We start from the raw sequence: 19,048 nt of genomic DNA, 5'->3' as shown, positions 1-19,048 counted from the left end.
TGAGTATGCCTCCCAGCAACAGCATGGACGATACGATCTTGTTAGACGCAGAGGTAACTAAAAGGCACGCGGAAGAGCGAGAACGAGAGTAAGAGTCATAGGAGAGGTTGGAGAGTGAAGGAGAGTAGGTGACCGTGAAATGAAGAGATGCACCGGATGGAGGGGTAGTTCTGTTGATGGTTCAGTGGGACCTGGCTGAACTTTACTGGACGCAGTAATCAACAGAGCTAAACGACCAATACAATTCGGCCAACAGCGCCATGAGGAGGGGTTTAGGACACAAGATACCTACGTAGGGTTGGGCTTCGAATCTGTAAAGACCGAGCTGCCAAATGAAGCTTAAGCCTTCCCAGTGCTTCCATTCCCTCAAGCTTCTTTCTAAGGTTTCTTGGAGGTGCAAGCTTCCATTCCATGCTATAACTAGGTACCTACTCATTGGATTCCCCCACGGATTCCACAGCGGCCCCGCTACAAGTCACCCTCTGTCGCCCAACCGGCATTGGATCCATGGCAGGGATAGGTAAGCTAGGGATGAAATATGAAATCAGTCAAAAGAGATAAAGTTGACGAGATCCGAAGCGACATACCAATTTATGCCATTAGGGAACTTGGCAAGGCTTCGCTTGTAACCTGATACCGATCCGAGTATCACTTTGTTACCGGATGGTCAGATACCGCTAGTTTGATCGTCACCCCGGAGTTACAGACTCCGGGTAATGTTTCAGTTACGACTATGGAGTGAGGATGATTCATCTCAAATGCCGATTGAGTTGTAATATTCAAACAGGATCTGATATCGTTGCCAGGTTACGGCTCTATTCATGTGCACGCTTCTTCGAAGTTCCGAGCAGATCTACGTTTGACTCCCTTGGCAGAACACCTCAAACACGTCTCGGAACCGTCTCGAGTTTTGCAACCCCATAAACACTTACGCAAGCTCATGGCAATGAGAAGTTGTATGCTGACTGTTTGTATAAGTAGTGCCGTCCATTCTCGCCAAGTGAAGAAGTCCTCATGCTGTGCATCCCACAATAGTCGTTGTTTACCACTCTTCACTACTCTCTTTCAAGTTTCTTCTCGTCGCAGGCCGACATCTTAATTATTGTTCCCACCAAAGCCCATTTGCAACTCATACCAGTCAAGATGCGTTTCTCTATCTTCACCTTGGTCGCTCTTGTCTCGGCTTCTTCAGCTTCACTTGGTAAGTAAACGCCTGCCTTCCGAGGAAACATTACTGTTGGCTGACTATCAGCAGTCCGCCGAGTCGATGTCAATGTTCCGGCCATGACAAACGCAGATGGAGTCGTTGTGCCATTCGACACAGCCGGTGTCGTCCAGCCCGCCAAGAAGCGAGATCTCGAGCAGAAGAAGAGAGACCTTGCCCAGCGGAAGCGACACATCTCTCGCAAGAGACGCGCAGTTTCTCAGGAGAAGCAGCAGCAGAAACAATGATTAGAGAAACTGCAGAGTTGGAACCCATAATGAAGCCACGGACGGATGCCTCTTTGAAGCAGAAGCCCGGGAGCTGAGGAAACAGACAAATGACAACAATAATTGCAGTGCTTGGACTTGGCTTGTACAGAATAGGAGACAAGGTGCGAGAGCTGGGAGCACCGCTCACGTCGCAAGGCTGGGCCTTTTGTGGAATTATAATTATAATCATCATCATGGTCCTTTTTCAGAGTGCATGTTCTTTAAACCCAGTCATCCCGAAAAGGTTCTGCCTAGGCTAGGTAGCCAGCCTTGACTTTCGCGCATGATGATCATGTGAAGTACGGCATTACCAAGAGGATCCTTCCCATGTATTTTGTTAACGTTCTCCAATTTCGCTACCACGGACCCTGTTCATAGGAGCTGTCAGCATCAGACAAGTCACCAGTGCGAGGGTTTCAGTGCGAGCTACAGAATCCTGTCATAATCTTTTCTATGGGTCAACTAGGTTGAGTGGGGACCATGGTAATCCGCAATGGATACCAAAATAGTTGAAATATTTCATGCTTGAATGCTGAAGGCAGAAGTGAAGGGTTTGCCAATTCCTGAAGCGTAGGGATCCTGTTTACTCAGCTGGAAAGGCAAACGAATGTCTAGAGATAGGTAGACAATGACCTTTTGTTACTTACTATTCTGCTCAGACCTTCAGTATCTACCAAGCTGTAACTACCTATGCAGTGACCGACACCCTCGATCAACCTTGTGGAGCCTTGAAAACTCGGTGCAACCACCATGTCACTACAGACACACTCTTTATTTCGGTAGGTAGGCAGCATGCTAGTTACCATGTGAGTCTACAAAATCCCATAGATTGGCTGTTGGGAGTCAGTCACCTTGTGGCCAAATGGCCGAAGCCGTGTCTGGGTTTGTTCTTCAATCACCATAAGAAACCTTGTTGTTGGTAGAGGATCGAGGCGCAGTTTCAAAACGTGGGCAGCCAAGGTGATGTTCCTAGATTTTGACGACATCAACCGAGAAAGGAATCTATTCTCGGTAGCCCATGATCTCACTCCTGCGGGCTACGGACTAACGAAACCTAGTCTAAGCAGCGGAGACAGTTCAACTCCGTTCCGTTCTTATGTTGACCGACAAATAACAATCCATAACTAGTACTCAGCAACATCAGACCAGCCTCTTGTCTTGTCTAGGTACCTAGGTAGGTTCCTTTCGGCCCCCACTCGTCGCACCTTGGAGCTACAGTACCGCCACTCTCTGCGCTGCTCTGCTCTGCTCTGCTCTGCTCTGCTTCTCAAATCAAACCCTGGCGCCTGAATGCAGTCGACTATGCAGATGTGGCACTGCTCCAAGCGGGCTCCAACGGTGGAATTCCTTCTGACGTCTGAGCAAGATCGATCGTAGTTTATTAGTTGCTTGTTGTTCGACCGTCTTTTTGTGTAAGTACTTCATGTTTCTATTTACAGGGCTGAATGAGTGGAGTTGTTCATCCTAATTAGCTTGGCTGTTCCCGCCGATGAAACCCAAAGTCAGCCTTGCCGCTTTCGAGAACATGGACCTGAATGAGATGAGATGAGATGAGATGAGATGAGGTGAATGTCAAAAATGCCTCTTCCACAATCATGGGCGTGCTGCGCAGCCTCGCGCTTAACTATGGCGCCCATATGGAACAGATCCTTTCATCAAACCAATGCCCTAGGTGCCGTTGAGTTTTACCTAGGCAGCTGTTCGCCCGTTTTGGTGGCTTGAGGCTGACAAGCCCAGCTGAGTTGAGTCCGAGACTGTCCAATTCCCCTCAAACTAAACTAAACTGAAGACTCTGACAATCAACTCGCAAAGAGTCCGAAACCACTGGATGCCTCTTCCATTCATCCTACTAACCCAGCAAATTACTAGCCCTGACTTGAGGGTCGCAAAGTTCCTCGACCTCTGAGCTGTCACCGTTCTCACTCCGTCAGCAAAGCTCTACCTACAACAGCACTCTCAGCCGCAGCCCTCCATCAGCACTAAGCCCAATTCCAGTTGAGCAACCCCAGTGTGAACTGCACAATAGTGGAGGCGGTGGCTCATTATCCCTGACCTGGCGCCATGAATATCGAAGAGGGCTGAGTTGAGTTGCGGGGACATGGGAGACTAGACAATTGTAGGCGGCATTGCCCGCCGAAGAGGTTGTTCAATAAATAAATAAGAGGCTGACCCCCTTGGGAGGTGGATGTTCGCTGACGCCTGAATGATCCTTTAACGGCTAAGAACCCTGGATGCCCCAAGAACAAGACGCACGCTGGCCGACCGCGACCTGAAGAGCATTCTTACGATTACACGTTGATGACAATAGAACTTCTGTATGAGAAACGACCAGCCAGTACCAACCACCATTGAGCAGGAATACTCTGGAAGAGACGGACAACTACGCTGTCGAGCCAACTGCTGAGCTTCGAAATCACCGCAGCGTAAGAGCACAAAGAACAAGACACCCTCACGATGCTCATCAGTGGAAACCATCGTGCTCAGGCACAATTCGATCGGGCAAAATGGCGCCCAATGGTTATGATCCCTACCTGGGTTCTTCAGCTGGGCTTGTCTATGTCTATGATGGGACTTTTCGCCTATAGATTGGGCAACAGCATGAAGGTGAATAAGGACAGCGACAAGAAGAACGACGATCCAACTATTGAGATTGTGTAAGTCTAGGAAAAGACAACGCCTGATCCGATGCAGCAGCTTTGCTGACTGTGAATAGGTGGGAGGCTACAAATGTAGCTCTATGGTTCGTTGCATCTCTATGCAGTTTCGTCGAAATCGCCAAATACTTCGCAGAGGCATTGACTCCATGGACCATGCTATTCACACATGTCATAAAGTTGACCTGCGCCATCGCCACTCTCGCGCTTGATATAGTTGTCTACACCGAGAAGCACGACAAGCACTACTCCCTCGTCGGTCTTGGCTTAGACTGCGCTTTTATGTGAGTTCCCGGTGTCTAGCTTGAACACGAACTGTACTGACTGGTGGTGCTTTAGCATCACCTCGCTCGTCCTGGTCTTCTACTCCGTCCGAAGATACCGTCGTCTTTCTGCTTACGACGATTACACACACCCTGTCAATGTCAAGCCTATGGTTTCAACGACGACCTTGAGCGTGATACTTCATACGCTCGACAGTCTTCCGACAAGCGCTTTTCTTCAGCATCGTCACGAGCTAGCATCATCTCAAAGCGTGAATCTGTCGAGATGGGCACTGTCCAGCGAACACCAAGCGTCTATTCACACAAGCGTGACACCCAATTCGACGACTATGTAGCACGTCGCGGCTCCGCCACCAAAGAACGCATCGGCAGCGGAGACTTTAGTTACGCTGGAGCTCAGGGCGAGGCCCAAGACTCTGGAGCAACACTCACACCAACTCGCCCCAGGGGCGCCAGCAGCGGCCGAGCAGCGAGCTGGACGAGCGACCGAGGTCTCGTAGCTGTACCAGAGGAGGAGGACGACACAGCAGCTGGGAAGGAATCCAAGGCAGAAAAGGAAAAGAAGGATCGCGAGGCCCTTTTGGGCAACACTCCTCGCGAGAGCATTGATGGCATAGTTGTTCCACAAGAAGCTGACATTTCGGAGCCCAGGTGGCAGCGCGAACAGTGAAAAAGGGAGGGAATGAGAGGGCTCCATTGGTAAGGAAAGTCTTGTGAGACTTATACGAGAAGAAGACTATTTGGTCCCAATCTCCACGACTGTATATACCCACGGGAGAATTGGCGTTTTCGGGGTGTTGAAGTAGCATTAAAGGTTGACTGTTTCGTGATACTTTACAATGATAGATGCAAATGTTTGTTCCAAACTTAGGTGCGAGAGAACAGTTTTTCTCACCAAATGAGGCCACCGTTCTAGGTAGCCTTTTGAGAAGGTGTCGCTAAGTGAAGACAGGTTTCACATAGAGCTGCTGGCTGGTTATCTAGATGGAAGTCAACAGTGTGTGAAAACAAGATCGATGCTGCGATGGTGGCCCGCTAGTTTGTACATAATCTGGACTTACAAATCTGTATCTGGTCATCCCTTCGAAATAAGAAAGCTGGGCAGTTTCATAGAGGTGGCCCAGGCACAGGGCCAGATGAGACATTGCACGTACAACTTGTAAATCACGAGCTGTGGGAAGAGCTGATTATCACAACTTCGTCAACGGTTCTATGTACATATTCATCGTTTATAAAGCTCCGCATGAAGCGTTGCCATCTCGATCCCCAACTATAACAATACAAAGGAAGTTGAAGCGAGATACCATTCTAAAAATCTCCCATTTACTTACCCTCATCTATGCCATCATGTAGTGACTCGACAACAGGTCTCTATTTCTACAGCGTGGGCGCTTAAACAATATAATTATAATACTGTTCATGATTTGGCTTCACCCCAATTCCATGCATTCCATCCTGCAGTTCTCGTGTAAGATACCCGATGGGCTGTTGATGGTCAATTTCTTGAATGCGCGGACAAAGCATGCAGCCAAATCTCTGTATCATCACCTCACCATTGAATCAGGGTGTGATTCATCTTAGATGAGAACTCGGCTCCTTCTGACTTTTCCACTGCCGTAGATTACTTTCAAGTGTCTTATATCTTGGTCACCTTTCGAAAGCGGCAAACTCGTTCTGAGTTGGATCCTAATGCTTCTTCATGGCAGTCTGCATAAACTATATGGTCCCATTTTGAGACCTCCGATGTGCTATCAGTTCCTCCTAGATAACATATGGTTTCTTACGGATTATACGCACAATTGTAGTCATGCTCGCTACACATGTACTTTTACGTTCTTTTAGGCATGCATACTTGGGCGAGTTTCGTCATACGAAGGATTAAAGACAAAAGACATGGAGGCTCGAGTAACAAGAGTCACAAAGAGAAGCTATATCTAACAGAGGAGCTTTGAAATGGCGAGACGGTTAGTAGTAGGTACAGAATATCCTTCTGCAGGTTTGCAAGGAAAATAATAGGGAAGGGGAAATCGTTTTAATCACAATGATTTCGGTAGAAGAGTACTATATAAACGGACAACACCATCCTCAAATAGCAAATCCATTTAATACACAACGGAAATAAACCTCTGATTCCTTTTCTTCGTCTCTCTAATTTCTTGTTGAGATTGCTTAACAAGTGCCCTAGGTGGGGAATGATCGGCCGATGAGCGCCGGGTTCACGGGTGTGCCTTGCATTAGACTGATGAGTTAGCGCAAAGTGAACTGAGGAGGGGAGTTTTTATGGAAATGGTGACAATTTCCATTGTATTACTTTCTAATACTAAAAGTGACTCACCTTGGGGCTCAACTTCCAAGTCAAGTTGATGCATGCTCGATACACTCTAGTATCGTCTATCTCCTCAGAGGTTTCTCCTTAATCCAGAACGCCAATAAAAATGATACCGCAAGGTAAATAGAAATCAAGGCAAGTGATGAAATCCCTGCGATTTGGTAACTCGACCGAACCTGATCTGCCAAATGAGGCGGTAGTTCTTTGATATAGTCAAGACTCTGACGAACTTTCTCTTCGATCTTACGCGCTTCTTCCCCGTCGGGAAGCCGAGCTGCCAACTGTATTCGAAGAACTTGCTGAAGTACAGCAGATCCAGTACTGATGCCTATACTAGCCCCGAGGGATCGGAAGAGATACGAGCACGCCACAACGACAGCAGTGTCTTCAGCTGCAGCATTTGCGAGCAGACCAATAAGCGTTGTCACAAACGCTAAACACTATTAGCAAGGTAGATCCCACAGCATACCAACAATAGCTTTTATCATACCACAACCGGCTCCGAATGACATAATAGTAAGGCCAATAGTCTCTCCAGCGGCTGAACGGAGCCAGACGAACATGCCCATGGGGATGACTGAAACGAGGACGAGTGCGTAAGCCGATAATGTTATGGCGTAGAACTTTTCTGTTCTTTTGATCATCCAGCCACCTAGAAGTGAACCTGCGACACCTGCAACCATGCCTGGGACAAGCAAGGAACCACTCTGAGCAGCACCTAGGCCCTGAACAGCTTGAAAGACGAGAGGTAGAAAGAAGATGGTTGATGTCTGTCCCGCCCCCGAGAAGAAACCCACCCCATAGCAGGCGAATAAGCTACGATCAAATATTATGTGACCAGGCGCAAATGGATGAGAAGCCACGTTAATTTCGATCAGAAGAAATAAGCCAAACAGAACTGGAGTCGAAGATAGAGCGACGAAAGTCATGATATGTGACCACCCGAGGTTAGAGCCAGAGTCCAGACCAAGGAGGAGAGCAACTACAGCCGCCACGAGAGTAAAAGCACCGAGAAAGTCAACCTTGCGGACCTTGGTAAGCCAGTGATCGTGTTCAACAGGTGGAACATCGAGGACGATATAGACGGCCACGAAAGCAAGGAAGCACAGCGGGACTTGACCAAGAAACGACCTAAAAGGAGCGATTAGATGTGTCTGATTCAGCATGCTCCGCCAGACTCACCATCGCCAGCCCACTGAATCAGCCAAAATCCCTCCAAGGGGAGCTCCAGTAGCAGTCCCGGCGAAGAAGAGAATACTGATCTTGCCTTGCCACACACCACGATCCTTGAGCGGTACGAGATCACTCAGAAGGATGGCGACAACAGAGTTCATGCCTCCTCCTCCTATACCTGCCACGGCTCGCGCAGCACATAGTTGTGCCATATCCTGGGCAAGGCCACAACCCAGACAGCCTAGAGAAAAGACAATGTAGGCAAAGAGCAGGCATGGCTTGCGGCCAAATATGTCGCTCAGTTTACCGTAGAGAGGTTGAGAGCTTGTCAAGGTTAGGAAGTATCTGATGGAGTATTAGTCGGGCCTATATATCAGCCATGCTCTTTGACTCACGCGGTAGCAATCCAACTGGTATTGTTCAAGGCATTTAGTTCGTTACCAATCTTGGCATAAGTTGCAACTGTTAGAAGTTGATCGGCCGCAGCGAGGTAGACCTTGAAGAATTTGTGAGTAAGAGCCCGTGTCATGAGTAAAGACCCTAAGGATCCTCCTTACACCGATTCCGACAGCTGCGACTACGAGATGCAACTTCTTGTCACTGTATAGTGCTTTGGGAGTATCGTCATCTGATGTCTGTTCGTTTTCAATGTTTCTTGGTGCATCGTCATGATAACGATCTTCAAGAAGGGGTGAACCTTCTGACGGGTTCCCTGAGCTCAAACTGCTGTTCATATCTCTTCCCTTGCTACAATCCGAGTAAATTGGGAGCTCAGAATACCGTAATACTACCGTCTGATATTCACTCCAGGTTGAGAAGTTGGGCGAGGCCAGAGTATTTAGCAGTCTTTCGACGGGGCAGTGCTGCAAAACAGATATTGGCCTTGCTTATGAGTTGGATCTTAAGTCACAGTCAGATTCAAGCAGCCATCTGACGGCATCATCGGAGAAACTGATGTCATTATAGGAAGACGATTTATGATAACAAGTGAAGCTCCTCGAAAAGAAGGGGCATTTGTATCTCAAACGATGTTGAATCCTCCTCCTTCGTGTAACTAGTTAAATTTGTTCTTGTGAAGCACTCGGCGACTTTCAGTATTTTCCTTTCCATCCTGTATAAACCTCTTATTTAGTTCGTATTACCACAAGATGAAACTTTTGGACTGAGGGCTAATGTCATCATTCTCACCTGCTCAACACGCGGATGTTCAATGTCAGCGACTTATGCCAGTGTTACGCTAGGCCTGGGGAATAGTAAAAAAAAAATGATCAAGCAGGAATTTCAGGATGAACGGCTGTTCACGACTGATAAACTCGATGACGGCCCTGCCACAAGACTGAGTGCATAAAGTGTGCTATGAACGAACAGGAAAAGGAACTCAAGCATTGAATCATTAGAAACAACGTCGAGGCCAATGGCTATTCAGAATGCAATGATGCAATCAATACCTTGTGTATACTACACATCGGTTTCCCTCTTATTGCAAGTTTATGCATCCTCGTTCATCGACGTAATGTTTGTGCTGTTCGCATCATCTACGCTATGTGGCTACGTGGGCTCGTTCACATGGGATTGATCTGAAACATGGAACATTCGACCAATTTTGACAAGACAGGGGCTGGTTGCTGACTCTGCCAAGATTACTGGGTCAGAGACGAATGCGGGCCAAATCTCAGTGGGCATCACTAACTAATGCCAAACGCGTTACGGAGTACTCAGAACAGAGACAAGGTCTCGTCATAGCCGTCCCCCCGCTGCTGGTTACATCGTGCTGACTGATTCGAAGAAAGAAAAGAAAAAAGAAAAAAGAAGAAGAAAAAACTCTGGTAGTCCTTGGCGACATTTCAACATTACAGGATCACAGATGGTGGATTGCCATTCTGCAGCTTCAAATTACCTGTGGAGATGCTTGGGCTCCGGAGGATCGATCGCCCCGAGTGTGTGTTTGGAGTACACAGAAAGGGGAGAGACGTGACGCGTTGGGCGATCAATTGCAAGGGTCGGTAAAGTACAGTACATACTCCGTACATCCATACATACATACACCGGCATGATCGGGTAGTTGAACTGTGGCGTTCTGCTGCTAATGTGAGAGTTTTTGTGACTCGTATAAGTAAATGAAGGACATGTTAGAGTTCAAATATGAGATACAAAAATATTGTGGCATCATTCGGACGAGGGAGAGAAGACAAAAGGCAAAAGACAATCTTTGAATGTCTGAGGTAACCTTGGGCATTGATTGACTGTACTCTTCCTGGACAGCAAATAAGAAGAAGTGGATGGTGAGACGAGATGAAGGAAAAAAGCAACACCTTGTGCATTAGGTATTACTGTACGAAAGGGCCACGAGGAAGTGCTGCAAGTATCCGTATCAATCCATATTAGACATTTGTGAGACAGTGAATTGATGAGTGCTCTACATGTGGAACTCGTCACAGTTATAATAAGAAGTCATTAAACTCTAACAGAAACAAACACCGGACTAATCCATACCATTGAGTTCTCGCCGGTGAAATCATCTGATTGAGTTTTTCAATTTTCATCTGAATTGAATTGAATACCGTTGAATTTAGTTTAACATATGCAGGGGTGAGTAGATAGTGACGTGGATTCAGCTGCAGTGAACCTGAATTCCCCGCCCAAGAGTGACTGGAGATCAAATCTACTGGTTGTTTCAGCTGCCATGGCCTCCGTCCCCAGATCCCCTGCTTCCGGACGCTATGCACCAGAACTCGACGAGCCACATGCAGCAATGGGTTCCCCGAGAGGTTGAGTTGGGTTGAGCCTTGGGTGGCCAGAGACTGACTGCATAAGCCACACCAAGCCTCCCTCCGCCCATCCCGAGGCATGAGCCAAGTACTGTACATTGTGAGATTGCCCATCCAGTTCTGCTTGCTTTGCATGATGCTAACGCTCAAGTCCAAGCAAGTCCCAGCGGCTTGGTCAAGAGATTGCCCCGGTTGAAGACGGCGTTGGTGTGTTTTCGATGAAACCCTAGACAAGCTGTAGACTAAAGGTAGAGGGTCCAAGGAAAAGATGCTCGTAAACAGGGCAGGACGTACGTGAACCAAGAACCAGAAGGATCGACTCGAGGCCTCCTTGTTTTTCCTTTCTCCCACGATCTGATCTTGTTTCCTCACACTATTGATTTTTCTTCTTTTTCTGAATCTGTTTGGATGATTTTCTTCATCCATCATCTTCATCCACTTTGTTCCATCCATCCACGCATTGACTGCACTTGTGTGCCTACTCTCGTTCACAGCTCGTCCCACTTGATTCAATATCGACCTCAAGATCCATTCTTTGCCGGTTTCACTCGTTGTCGTTGACTTGTCTCTTCTGTCTCCCTTCCCCCCACTTGAATCGGTTTGAATCTACCTGTAAGCTCCCTCGAGGGGCGGCTTCCCCGTGATCCCCTTCCATATTATCAAAAGGATTCCAGGGCCCGGCATTTCATACGTTTTACCAGCCTTTGCTTTGCATTGCTGTGTTGTCACGTCCATGGTTTCACCTGTTTTATCTTGCCTCAAGTTAAACGGCATCCCCCTTGCTCTTGCTCCTGCTCCTAGCCTGTCGTCCAAGGTTGACACGACAGCTTCAGTTTCGTCATGGCTACCATGTTGAATTCAAATTCTCTGCAACCGCCTAAAACTGGCTCATCTCGCTGGTCGAAAGCCCTTCCCGATGTCCCAGGTCCTGACGATCCAAGTTTTTATGACGATTATTATGAGGAACCTTCCCCTCGTCTACCTCCCGCCAAAGAGCTTCCACCACCTCCGCCGCGCTCGACTAGTATAGCCAACGCGAAGTCGTTGCCTCTATCACTGCCGCCGTTACATCTGCTTGCGGTTGATTCCCCTCCATCTGGTCCGCCCAAAATGGCTATTCCACGCCGGCCCATCGGGAAGCTGCCTGCAAACCCACCACCAATACCTCAGAAAGAGCCGCAGCAGCCAAATTCATCACAGATTCCCCCATCACCTTCGGAATCACTATCGAGTATTCTGTCGGCATATTCACGCTCGTCCGGCGAATCCCTTGTCAGGTCGCCCTACGAAGCCGACGACAGTGTCCGTCAGAGTGAGGCAATCTCATCGCCGGGCCACCAAGCTCCACCCACCAACACCAACACTGGCACATTTATCAGTCCCTCCGCCCAGCAACAACAGCATCATCATCAACAGCAACAACCGCAACAGTATGTTGCCCAGAAGCTGCTCGCCAACAACACTCGGCCACCCCCATTACCCTCTAAGGACACCAAATATCATCTTCCAGCCACGCCTGCTCCTGTTCGAAAACCAGTCCCGGAGAACAAGCTGCCTGAACTGAACTCAGCGTCGTCGCCTTCTTCCCAGCAGCAGCCTCAACCTCAGCTTTGGCGTCGCCGGTCGTCAAAGGCCGAGCGGAGCCTTGAGCTTCCCGACCTAAAGCTTGTTGCTAGCCACGGGTCGACCGCTGCAACGCAGCCAGTTGTCGCACAACCACATGTTCAACAGCAGCCTTCTTCAAGCGGACCTAAAGTCTCCTCAATACCAAACTGGCAGCCTGGGAGCACCAGCCCCATAGTGCCTGCTGGTCAGGACTTCCAAACGTCGCCAGCCGCTGAGCAGGTGCCCGACACCCCGACCATGGGGATTAATAGTTCCAAACTGAACCGTCTCAAAGGGAAACTTCATCTTCATCGAAGGGGGAAATCATCGGGTGACACAAGCAAGTCTTCCTCAACGCCACGACCTGGGGCAAATCGCCCCCCCACGCCTGAATATCAAAAAGAAGACATCAAGACTCCCGTGGTTGATTCCTTTATTTCGCCTTTGTCGCCCGCTTCATCACCAGAGCCCGCTGCGCAAGTTTCTCCAGAAATTCCAACTGACGTCACAAGTATATTTCCTCACGCACAAACCCAAGAACACCTAAGAAGTACTGGTAGCATCACACGTAAGGCTGTGCAGGTCCCTAGGCTACCGAGCCCTTCGGAGGACAAGCCGGTCTCTGCATCGCCAGAGGCGGCATCGTTACCACCTTCAGTCACTGATTCAAGGGGAAGTCGTGGATCCTCTGGCAGTGACACTGTTGTTCACCAAGTCCAGCCTCCTACGGAAGTTTCAAATCGGTTCCCACCACGACATTCATCCGTAAAGTCGAATGCCCCTCCACGACACTTGGCAGTTGAACACGATCCGAGACTGGTGCCGTCCGAGTCTCAAGGACCCCTTTACAGAGGTAGAGATGGTACCCTGTATCCTGAGATGAAGGTACTGCAGGAACCCGACCCACGCGCGGCCTACTTCCCCAAACAGTCCGAGTCACCTATACCAGAAGGTACTATCTTCAAGGCGCCGGCGCTGAAAAAGTCCCATTTCAATTGCTACCATGGCCATAAGACGATGAACCGCCGGACTAACAAATATTATCCGTTGACTTGCCAAACGTGCGATAAGTCGGATGTTGAAGATAGATGGACTTGCAGTTTTTGTCATCTACGAATATGCGAGCACTGTGTCAAGAAGCTTAACAACAATGGCAATGACCTGCGCCGACTGGTCAGCCACCCACAACTCACATCATAATCGAACCCCCACGAGCGTTGCCACGAAATTGTCTCTTAATGTTCTTTAATCATTTACCATTTTATCTCATCGCCACATGAACCGCACTTATTCACGCCCTTTTCTTTGTTGCGTATAGATTCTCCTCGCAGGCTTGATCCGAGTCACGCATTGCATGTATTATATATGAAAAGGCCATGTGAGGGCAGACCAGGAGGAAAACATAGACAGTATGGGATGATGTCGTTCATCACGACCTGAACAATACCGCATTTGCTAGCAGCAGCATGTTTACGAGCTCGGGGAATAGGGGGAAGATGAGGACATCTTGTCCATTTTTTGTTGGTATGATCTGGTGATATCGAAAAGGAAAATGAACTCATGTTTGCTGCTTCGCTGAGGCACTCTGATACTACGAAATGTTAATGTGCTGACCTAGAAGGGGCAGCTTGATTAGATTCTCATCAATGATAAAAAGATACCTTGATACAAGAATTTAATTGCCGAAGATACAGGGGCGGACTCAATTAGACGAGTACTAAGACTGATATGAATGTGTAATGTTGATGATGGCATGGAAGAGGTTGTCAAAGCAGGACTCGAGTGCACGGATTCTACCATGTGGACTGCCTTTTTAGCACCCAGGTCTTTGATAGTCTAAAACTCGACTAACACAAGCTCTTATGCAAGAGCAGCATTCCTTGATATCAATGCCAAAGGTAGGTTCGTATTTAGATGGGTTTTTGTCTGATAATTCCAAGCGTGCGTTCAAGTTAACCTCCACTGCAAGGTACTTTAACTAGAGGCTCTCCTCACCGAGTACGCTAGCCTCCACCGGGTCCTTGGCTCAGGGTTGCCGTCCACTCACCGTGTTCCGGCTAACGGAGGCTTCCTCAGGGCAGGTCCACTTTCTTACCGCACCGGTAGCCCAAGCGACCCTGGATTTCCCCAAGCTTCATCACAATAAACATTCACTTAATAGCTTCTATCAATCCCGAACCCGTTGAATCCATCGTGCGACGGACTGTGACGGATATCATTATGTCCACGCTACAACGCTCACGATCACTTCGAAAACCTGCTTCTTCCACCACAACCACTGCGACTGCTAATGCTAATGCGAACCCCCCAGACGGTTCACCGAGTCGCCTTCCTGTAAAGCCCTTGACTAGAAGTGCGACGACATCTGGCAATGCGAGAACATTGAGAAATGGAACAACCACAGGACTCTCCAGGGCAACGTCTGTTAGACAGCCTGCTAAACCAGTAACATCTGAGCCTGCGAAGAGGGAAACTCGATATCCCCCCTCAACCACGACTACAAGACCTCGACCAGCGGTGAGACCGACCTCGGCAGATGGCCCGACTCAAACAACTAGAAAGGCACCTGCCCCTACGCATACGCGCGCGAAGAGCACTGCCACTGGCTTGAGAAATGCGCCAGTCTTGAGGCCTCCTTCTTCTGGTTCGTCAGCTAGCAGCACCACTACCACAACAACGACCACTCGTCCTACTCGGTCGTCGACTACTTCCACCAACGAGAAGCTCTCGGGCGCCGCACCACGCCTTCGTCCGGCCTTCTCAACTCTCCAGCAACACTACTCACCAGCCAAGTCCTCTGTGCCCAAACCATTGACGTCAACATTCCTCGCTCCGCCATCGCCGTCTAAGCTTCCGGCCAATGTCGCTGCATCCGCCGAGACAAGTCGGTTACAAACCGAGCTTCTGCAACTTCATCTTTTGCATCGAGATGCACCCACCGTCGATGCTACCTGGAGGGCTAGTGCCCAGCGCAAACTTGGGGAGCGATTTTCAGAGCTTGCTAGCGCCAGCAAACAGATTGATGACCAGGAGAAGGCAGAGGTTGAGAGGGAGAACATCCTGGCACTCCGTAAGTGGGCTGTTGGCGGTGGTCTGGAAGAGCGCATACAAATCCTAGATGCAGCCATAGCTGGTCTATGGGCGCTGGAGGAACCCGGTGGTCGTTATGCTAGGGTCGTCAGGCGATTTGAACGATGGGTTGATCGCATGTGCGAAATCGAAGAAGCGAGACGTGCAGGCGGAGCTGTCATCCAGGAGAACGACGTACTGTTTATTGGCGAACTTGATTCTGCATGGAAGGACGAATGCGCTGGCCTGGTACGACGATTGGACACCATAAAGCGACAGCTCGATCAATTGGGGGATTTTGCCGGTGATGACCAAGAGGGAGAACCCAAAGATCAATCAAGTCTGCATCGCATGGTAGAAGGGTCGAGGGAGCTTGTGCAGGGCATGCTGACTGAACTGGCCGTCATGGACGATATTGAGCGGGATGCGATTGCGCGTGAAGATGAGTGGATTGAGAGAATGAACCGAGACGATGAATTGGAAGATACCCCAAGAGCCGGAGCAGTTTGGAGAGCTGTGTAAGGCATTGTTCAAGTTTATAATGTTCTGTGGGCGGGTTTTGGACATCAGATGAACAACATATCACCTAGATCAGCGACATCACAGCAGATGATGCACTTTCATGTTACATATAGACTCATTTTTTAATCATATTTGGGCCTGAGCTGCTCTAGCTATGCTATGCCAGTTGGCCTCGAAACGAGAATATGACCAGCAGAAGGGGCTCCTATCTCTTCCTTGTGCGTATTGGCATATATCGACCGGATATCAAGTTAAAACGGAAATTGGTAAATCAACCACAATTGTTTCAAACCCCTTCTTCTCTAACTCGAAACCATGGTATTGAAATTTGTTGGGATTTTTATAATTTCTTTTTTCTTCTTTTTTTCTCTTTTGGATGTGATTTTCGTTGTCATAAAATCTGGGAAATTCCGTACCTCGAAACAAACGCCTCTAAATGATGCCCACGCAAAAACGAAGTATCATCATCGGGATATAGCGGTCATAAATGGTACTTGGGGGTTTATCGATCAGGGCCGGGTGCGATATAGCATTGCCGTTTATATCCTTGCCGATTCGGAGATTTGACGCGTCTTATAGTGTTTTAGGTCCTCCTAAGATCGTGAGGGACGTTGAAAGGAGTGATGAATTGGAAGCTGAACACCCAGCTCTCCTGCGAATTTCGCAAGATGCCAGGCTCCATCTGGTGCGACAGCACGTTGATGTGGTTTGCATGTCATGGTGAGTCAGGCTAAAGCTCAAATACTGGGTAGAGGTGCTTGTTATTAAAGCTAGCTTGGGTGATGGTGTCATAGGAAAGCCCTTCGCGGAAAGCTGACGCCCTCGACAGCAGGCTCGTCGACGAACCAACTGCAGCGTTCACCAGTACCCTCATTGACAAGAGTGCAAGGCAGACCACCGTCGGTATCGAAGATCTGCTTCATGATCTCCTTCTTGCCACCGCCAGTAGCGACGAACGCGACACGAACGGAGTGGTTGACGACTGGAAGAGTGAGGGTAATGCGCTTGGGGGGAGGCTTGGGGGAGTTTTCAATGGGAGCAACCCAGGCGTCGACTTCACGGAGCAGTTCATGGCCAGGGAAAAGAGAGCAGGTATGTCCGTCGGGTCCGCAGCCGAGGAGGAGGAGGTCAAAGATAGGCAGACGGACCGAGTCGCGGCTGGCGAAGCTGGCAACCAGTGTCTTCTCGTACTGGTCGGCAAGTTCTTGCAGGTCGTTCAAGTGTTCTGTGTCGATGGGATGCACGGTGGGCTTCTGGTCCTCGGGGATCTTGTCTAGAAGTTCCTTCTTGAGAAGGGCATAGTTGGAGTCTTCGTGGTCGAGGGGCACAGCGCGCTCATCCGCAAAGAAAATTTCCCAGCGCTTGAAATCGACGATGTCGTTGGGGCCTGAAGAGGGGGCCAGGAGGGCTTGGGCGAGCGTCTTGGGGAGCGAACCACCAGATACACCCACTTTGAAAGCGCCGTGCCGGGCGATGCCGGCAGCTTGGCTCTGGATAACATACGAACGCAGCGCCGGGGCGAGGGCGTCAACGTTGCGAAATGCGAAAAGGTTTGGTTGTGTTTTACCCATGGTGACGTTTGTGGTGCGGGTTTTGAAGCTTGCGGTGAGTCGTGACGATATGAGAGAGGTAGGTAGATGAAAAATGACGGAACAAGGAGAGAGACGAAGAAAGATTGAGGTGCGTGGTTTTACTGCAGCTCTGATTGATCCTTGACACGGGTGAGAGGGGATGTAAGTGTGTCAAAGGTACAAGGTAAGGTTGGTAGGTAGGCGAGGCAATCGACTCAAATAATTTATCAGGATGTTGTTTGAACGTTGTGGGATTATTTGATAATGCTGTAGGTATCGTCTTAGGCAGTCCAGAGGCTACAACCTTAGGTAGGTAAGAGGCGGGGGTTCCATGGAAGTCACAGTGGGCCTTTTTTTCTAGTTTCTAGTAGGTAGGTACGGTAGTATTGGGTACCTACTTCGTCATCGCATCCCGTCGCATGGAGTGGAGTGGATCAAACTCCCGTCGGTAAATGTCGACCCAGACATGGAGTAAGAGCATTTAAGACGGGGAAGGACCATTCTACGAGCAGGTAGAGAGGCAACTTACTTGCCTTGCTCCCTACCGTGGGTGGGCGGACGGATGGGAGAGCCAGGCTTGGGAGGAGAGCGAAAACGGTCTCAGAATAGCTTCCTTGGACAGCACCTCGAAAGCTTCGATCTCAGTGGGAGCTCACAGCTAAGATCAGGTTCCGGTACAGAATAGGATATGATGAGCGCAGTGGCGTGCTAGACATCTGCACAGTACTGCACAGCAAGGTATGTACCTACTGTGTTGTAGTCAGTTACCTACATAAGTAGGCTTTTCCCTTTCTGACACTGACATATCTGAATCGTGTATGGCTGGGTTCTGTTTCGAGATAATGCATGCATGTCAACCATGGGGCACTTTAGCCGCGTGGTGTCCCGTTGAAAAATGGAAGCTTATCGGATTGCCATTTGTTCCCAGGTAACTAGACTTGGCATGGGGATGAGCGAGGAAGGCTAATCCTCCTTATGTGATGATTGGACTTAAGCTTGGTGGTAGGTCTCGTCTAGGACTATTATCAATGATCAAGGCTGATGAGAAATCATCATCTACGGTGCTTGGGAATCTCAGAGGGTTCTTTAAGCATGTTAGATCTGACTTACAGCAGCTTGACATGTAGTCGCCGTTGCTGACGTGCTATTGAGCCCTACCTACCTAACCTCCCAACCCTTGTCAAAGCAATCGAAGCCAAGGAACCCCCATATGTACTGTAAGAGGGAACCAAGCTAACCAAGGTAGCATCATCATTACCGGGTGGTAGCACAGCACAGAGCCAATAGGCAACCGGACAGCTCCTTGACAGCTCCGAATTTTGGCGTCCGTCTCGGTCGTGTTTGATATGTGCATGGCTAGATATGTGTTGAAGGATCGATTAATTAAGTAGACACGGCCAATTGAGGTGGGCAAGGCGTCTGGATTCATGCAAGGGACAGGCGGTATAAACGGCCAGATCTGACGTCTTCTCCTTTCATCCTCTGATAAGGATACCCAGGTGCAGGGAGCTTTCCTGTGGCTTTTGAGGTAGGGTAGGGTCCTGTAGATAGGGTCAACAGTGCGTTGACAAGCATGTGCTTGTCCGGTTCTGCGGAGCTT

At 49.1% G+C, this 19,048-nt stretch overlaps 6 protein-coding genes; 4 read left to right on the top strand and 2 right to left on the bottom strand.

Moving 5' to 3' along the window:
- Nucleotides 1-1,143: 1,143 nt before the first annotated feature.
- On the top strand, nt 1,144-1,452 carry FFUJ_02828 (uncharacterized protein; the record flags this gene model as incomplete). XM_023574605.1 has 2 exons in its annotated part: nt 1,144-1,201; nt 1,256-1,452. The coding sequence occupies 2 exons, from the start codon at nt 1,144-1,146 to the stop codon at nt 1,450-1,452; spliced, it is 255 nt and encodes an 84-aa protein (XP_023427930.1).
- Nucleotides 1,453-3,927: 2,475 nt separating this feature from the next.
- FFUJ_02827 (uncharacterized protein) lies at nt 3,928-5,081 on the top strand (the record flags this gene model as incomplete). XM_023574604.1 has 4 exons in its annotated part: nt 3,928-4,127; nt 4,187-4,411; nt 4,467-4,551; nt 4,608-5,081. 4 exons carry the CDS (start codon nt 3,928-3,930, stop codon nt 5,079-5,081), a joined length of 984 nt encoding a protein of 327 aa, XP_023428793.1.
- A 1,721-nt stretch (nt 5,082-6,802) lies between these two features.
- On the bottom strand, nt 6,803-8,647 carry FFUJ_02826 (related to multidrug resistance protein; the record flags this gene model as incomplete). XM_023574603.1 has 5 exons in its annotated part: nt 6,803-7,173; nt 7,231-7,871; nt 7,923-8,258; nt 8,309-8,409; nt 8,471-8,647. The coding sequence occupies 5 exons, from the start codon at nt 8,645-8,647 to the stop codon at nt 6,803-6,805; spliced, it is 1,626 nt and encodes a 541-aa protein (XP_023427929.1).
- Nucleotides 8,648-11,521: 2,874 nt separating this feature from the next.
- Nucleotides 11,522-13,486, top strand: FFUJ_02825 (uncharacterized protein; the record flags this gene model as incomplete). The annotated part of the gene is made up of 1 exon (XM_023574602.1): nt 11,522-13,486. The coding sequence occupies one exon, from the start codon at nt 11,522-11,524 to the stop codon at nt 13,484-13,486; it is 1,965 nt and encodes a 654-aa protein (XP_023427928.1).
- A 1,020-nt stretch (nt 13,487-14,506) lies between these two features.
- FFUJ_02824 (related to AGA1 A-agglutinin anchor subunit) lies at nt 14,507-15,877 on the top strand (the record flags this gene model as incomplete). The annotated part of the gene is made up of 1 exon (XM_023574601.1): nt 14,507-15,877. One exon carries the CDS (start codon nt 14,507-14,509, stop codon nt 15,875-15,877), a length of 1,371 nt encoding a protein of 456 aa, XP_023427927.1.
- Nucleotides 15,878-16,665: 788 nt separating this feature from the next.
- On the bottom strand, nt 16,666-17,448 carry FFUJ_02823 (probable multicopy suppressor of los1-1; the record flags this gene model as incomplete). Its single annotated transcript, XM_023574600.1, has 1 exon — nt 16,666-17,448. The coding sequence occupies one exon, from the start codon at nt 17,446-17,448 to the stop codon at nt 16,666-16,668; it is 783 nt and encodes a 260-aa protein (XP_023427926.1).
- Between the last annotated feature and the right edge of the window lie 1,600 nt (nt 17,449-19,048).

This window comes from Fusarium fujikuroi, chromosome FFUJ_chr03 (genome assembly GCF_900079805.1).
Source record: "Fusarium fujikuroi IMI 58289 draft genome, chromosome FFUJ_chr03".
Taxonomy (NCBI): domain Eukaryota; kingdom Fungi; phylum Ascomycota; class Sordariomycetes; order Hypocreales; family Nectriaceae; genus Fusarium; species Fusarium fujikuroi.
The sequence above is the reverse complement of the archived record's forward strand: the minus strand, read 5'-3'. Positions and strand labels throughout refer to the sequence as shown.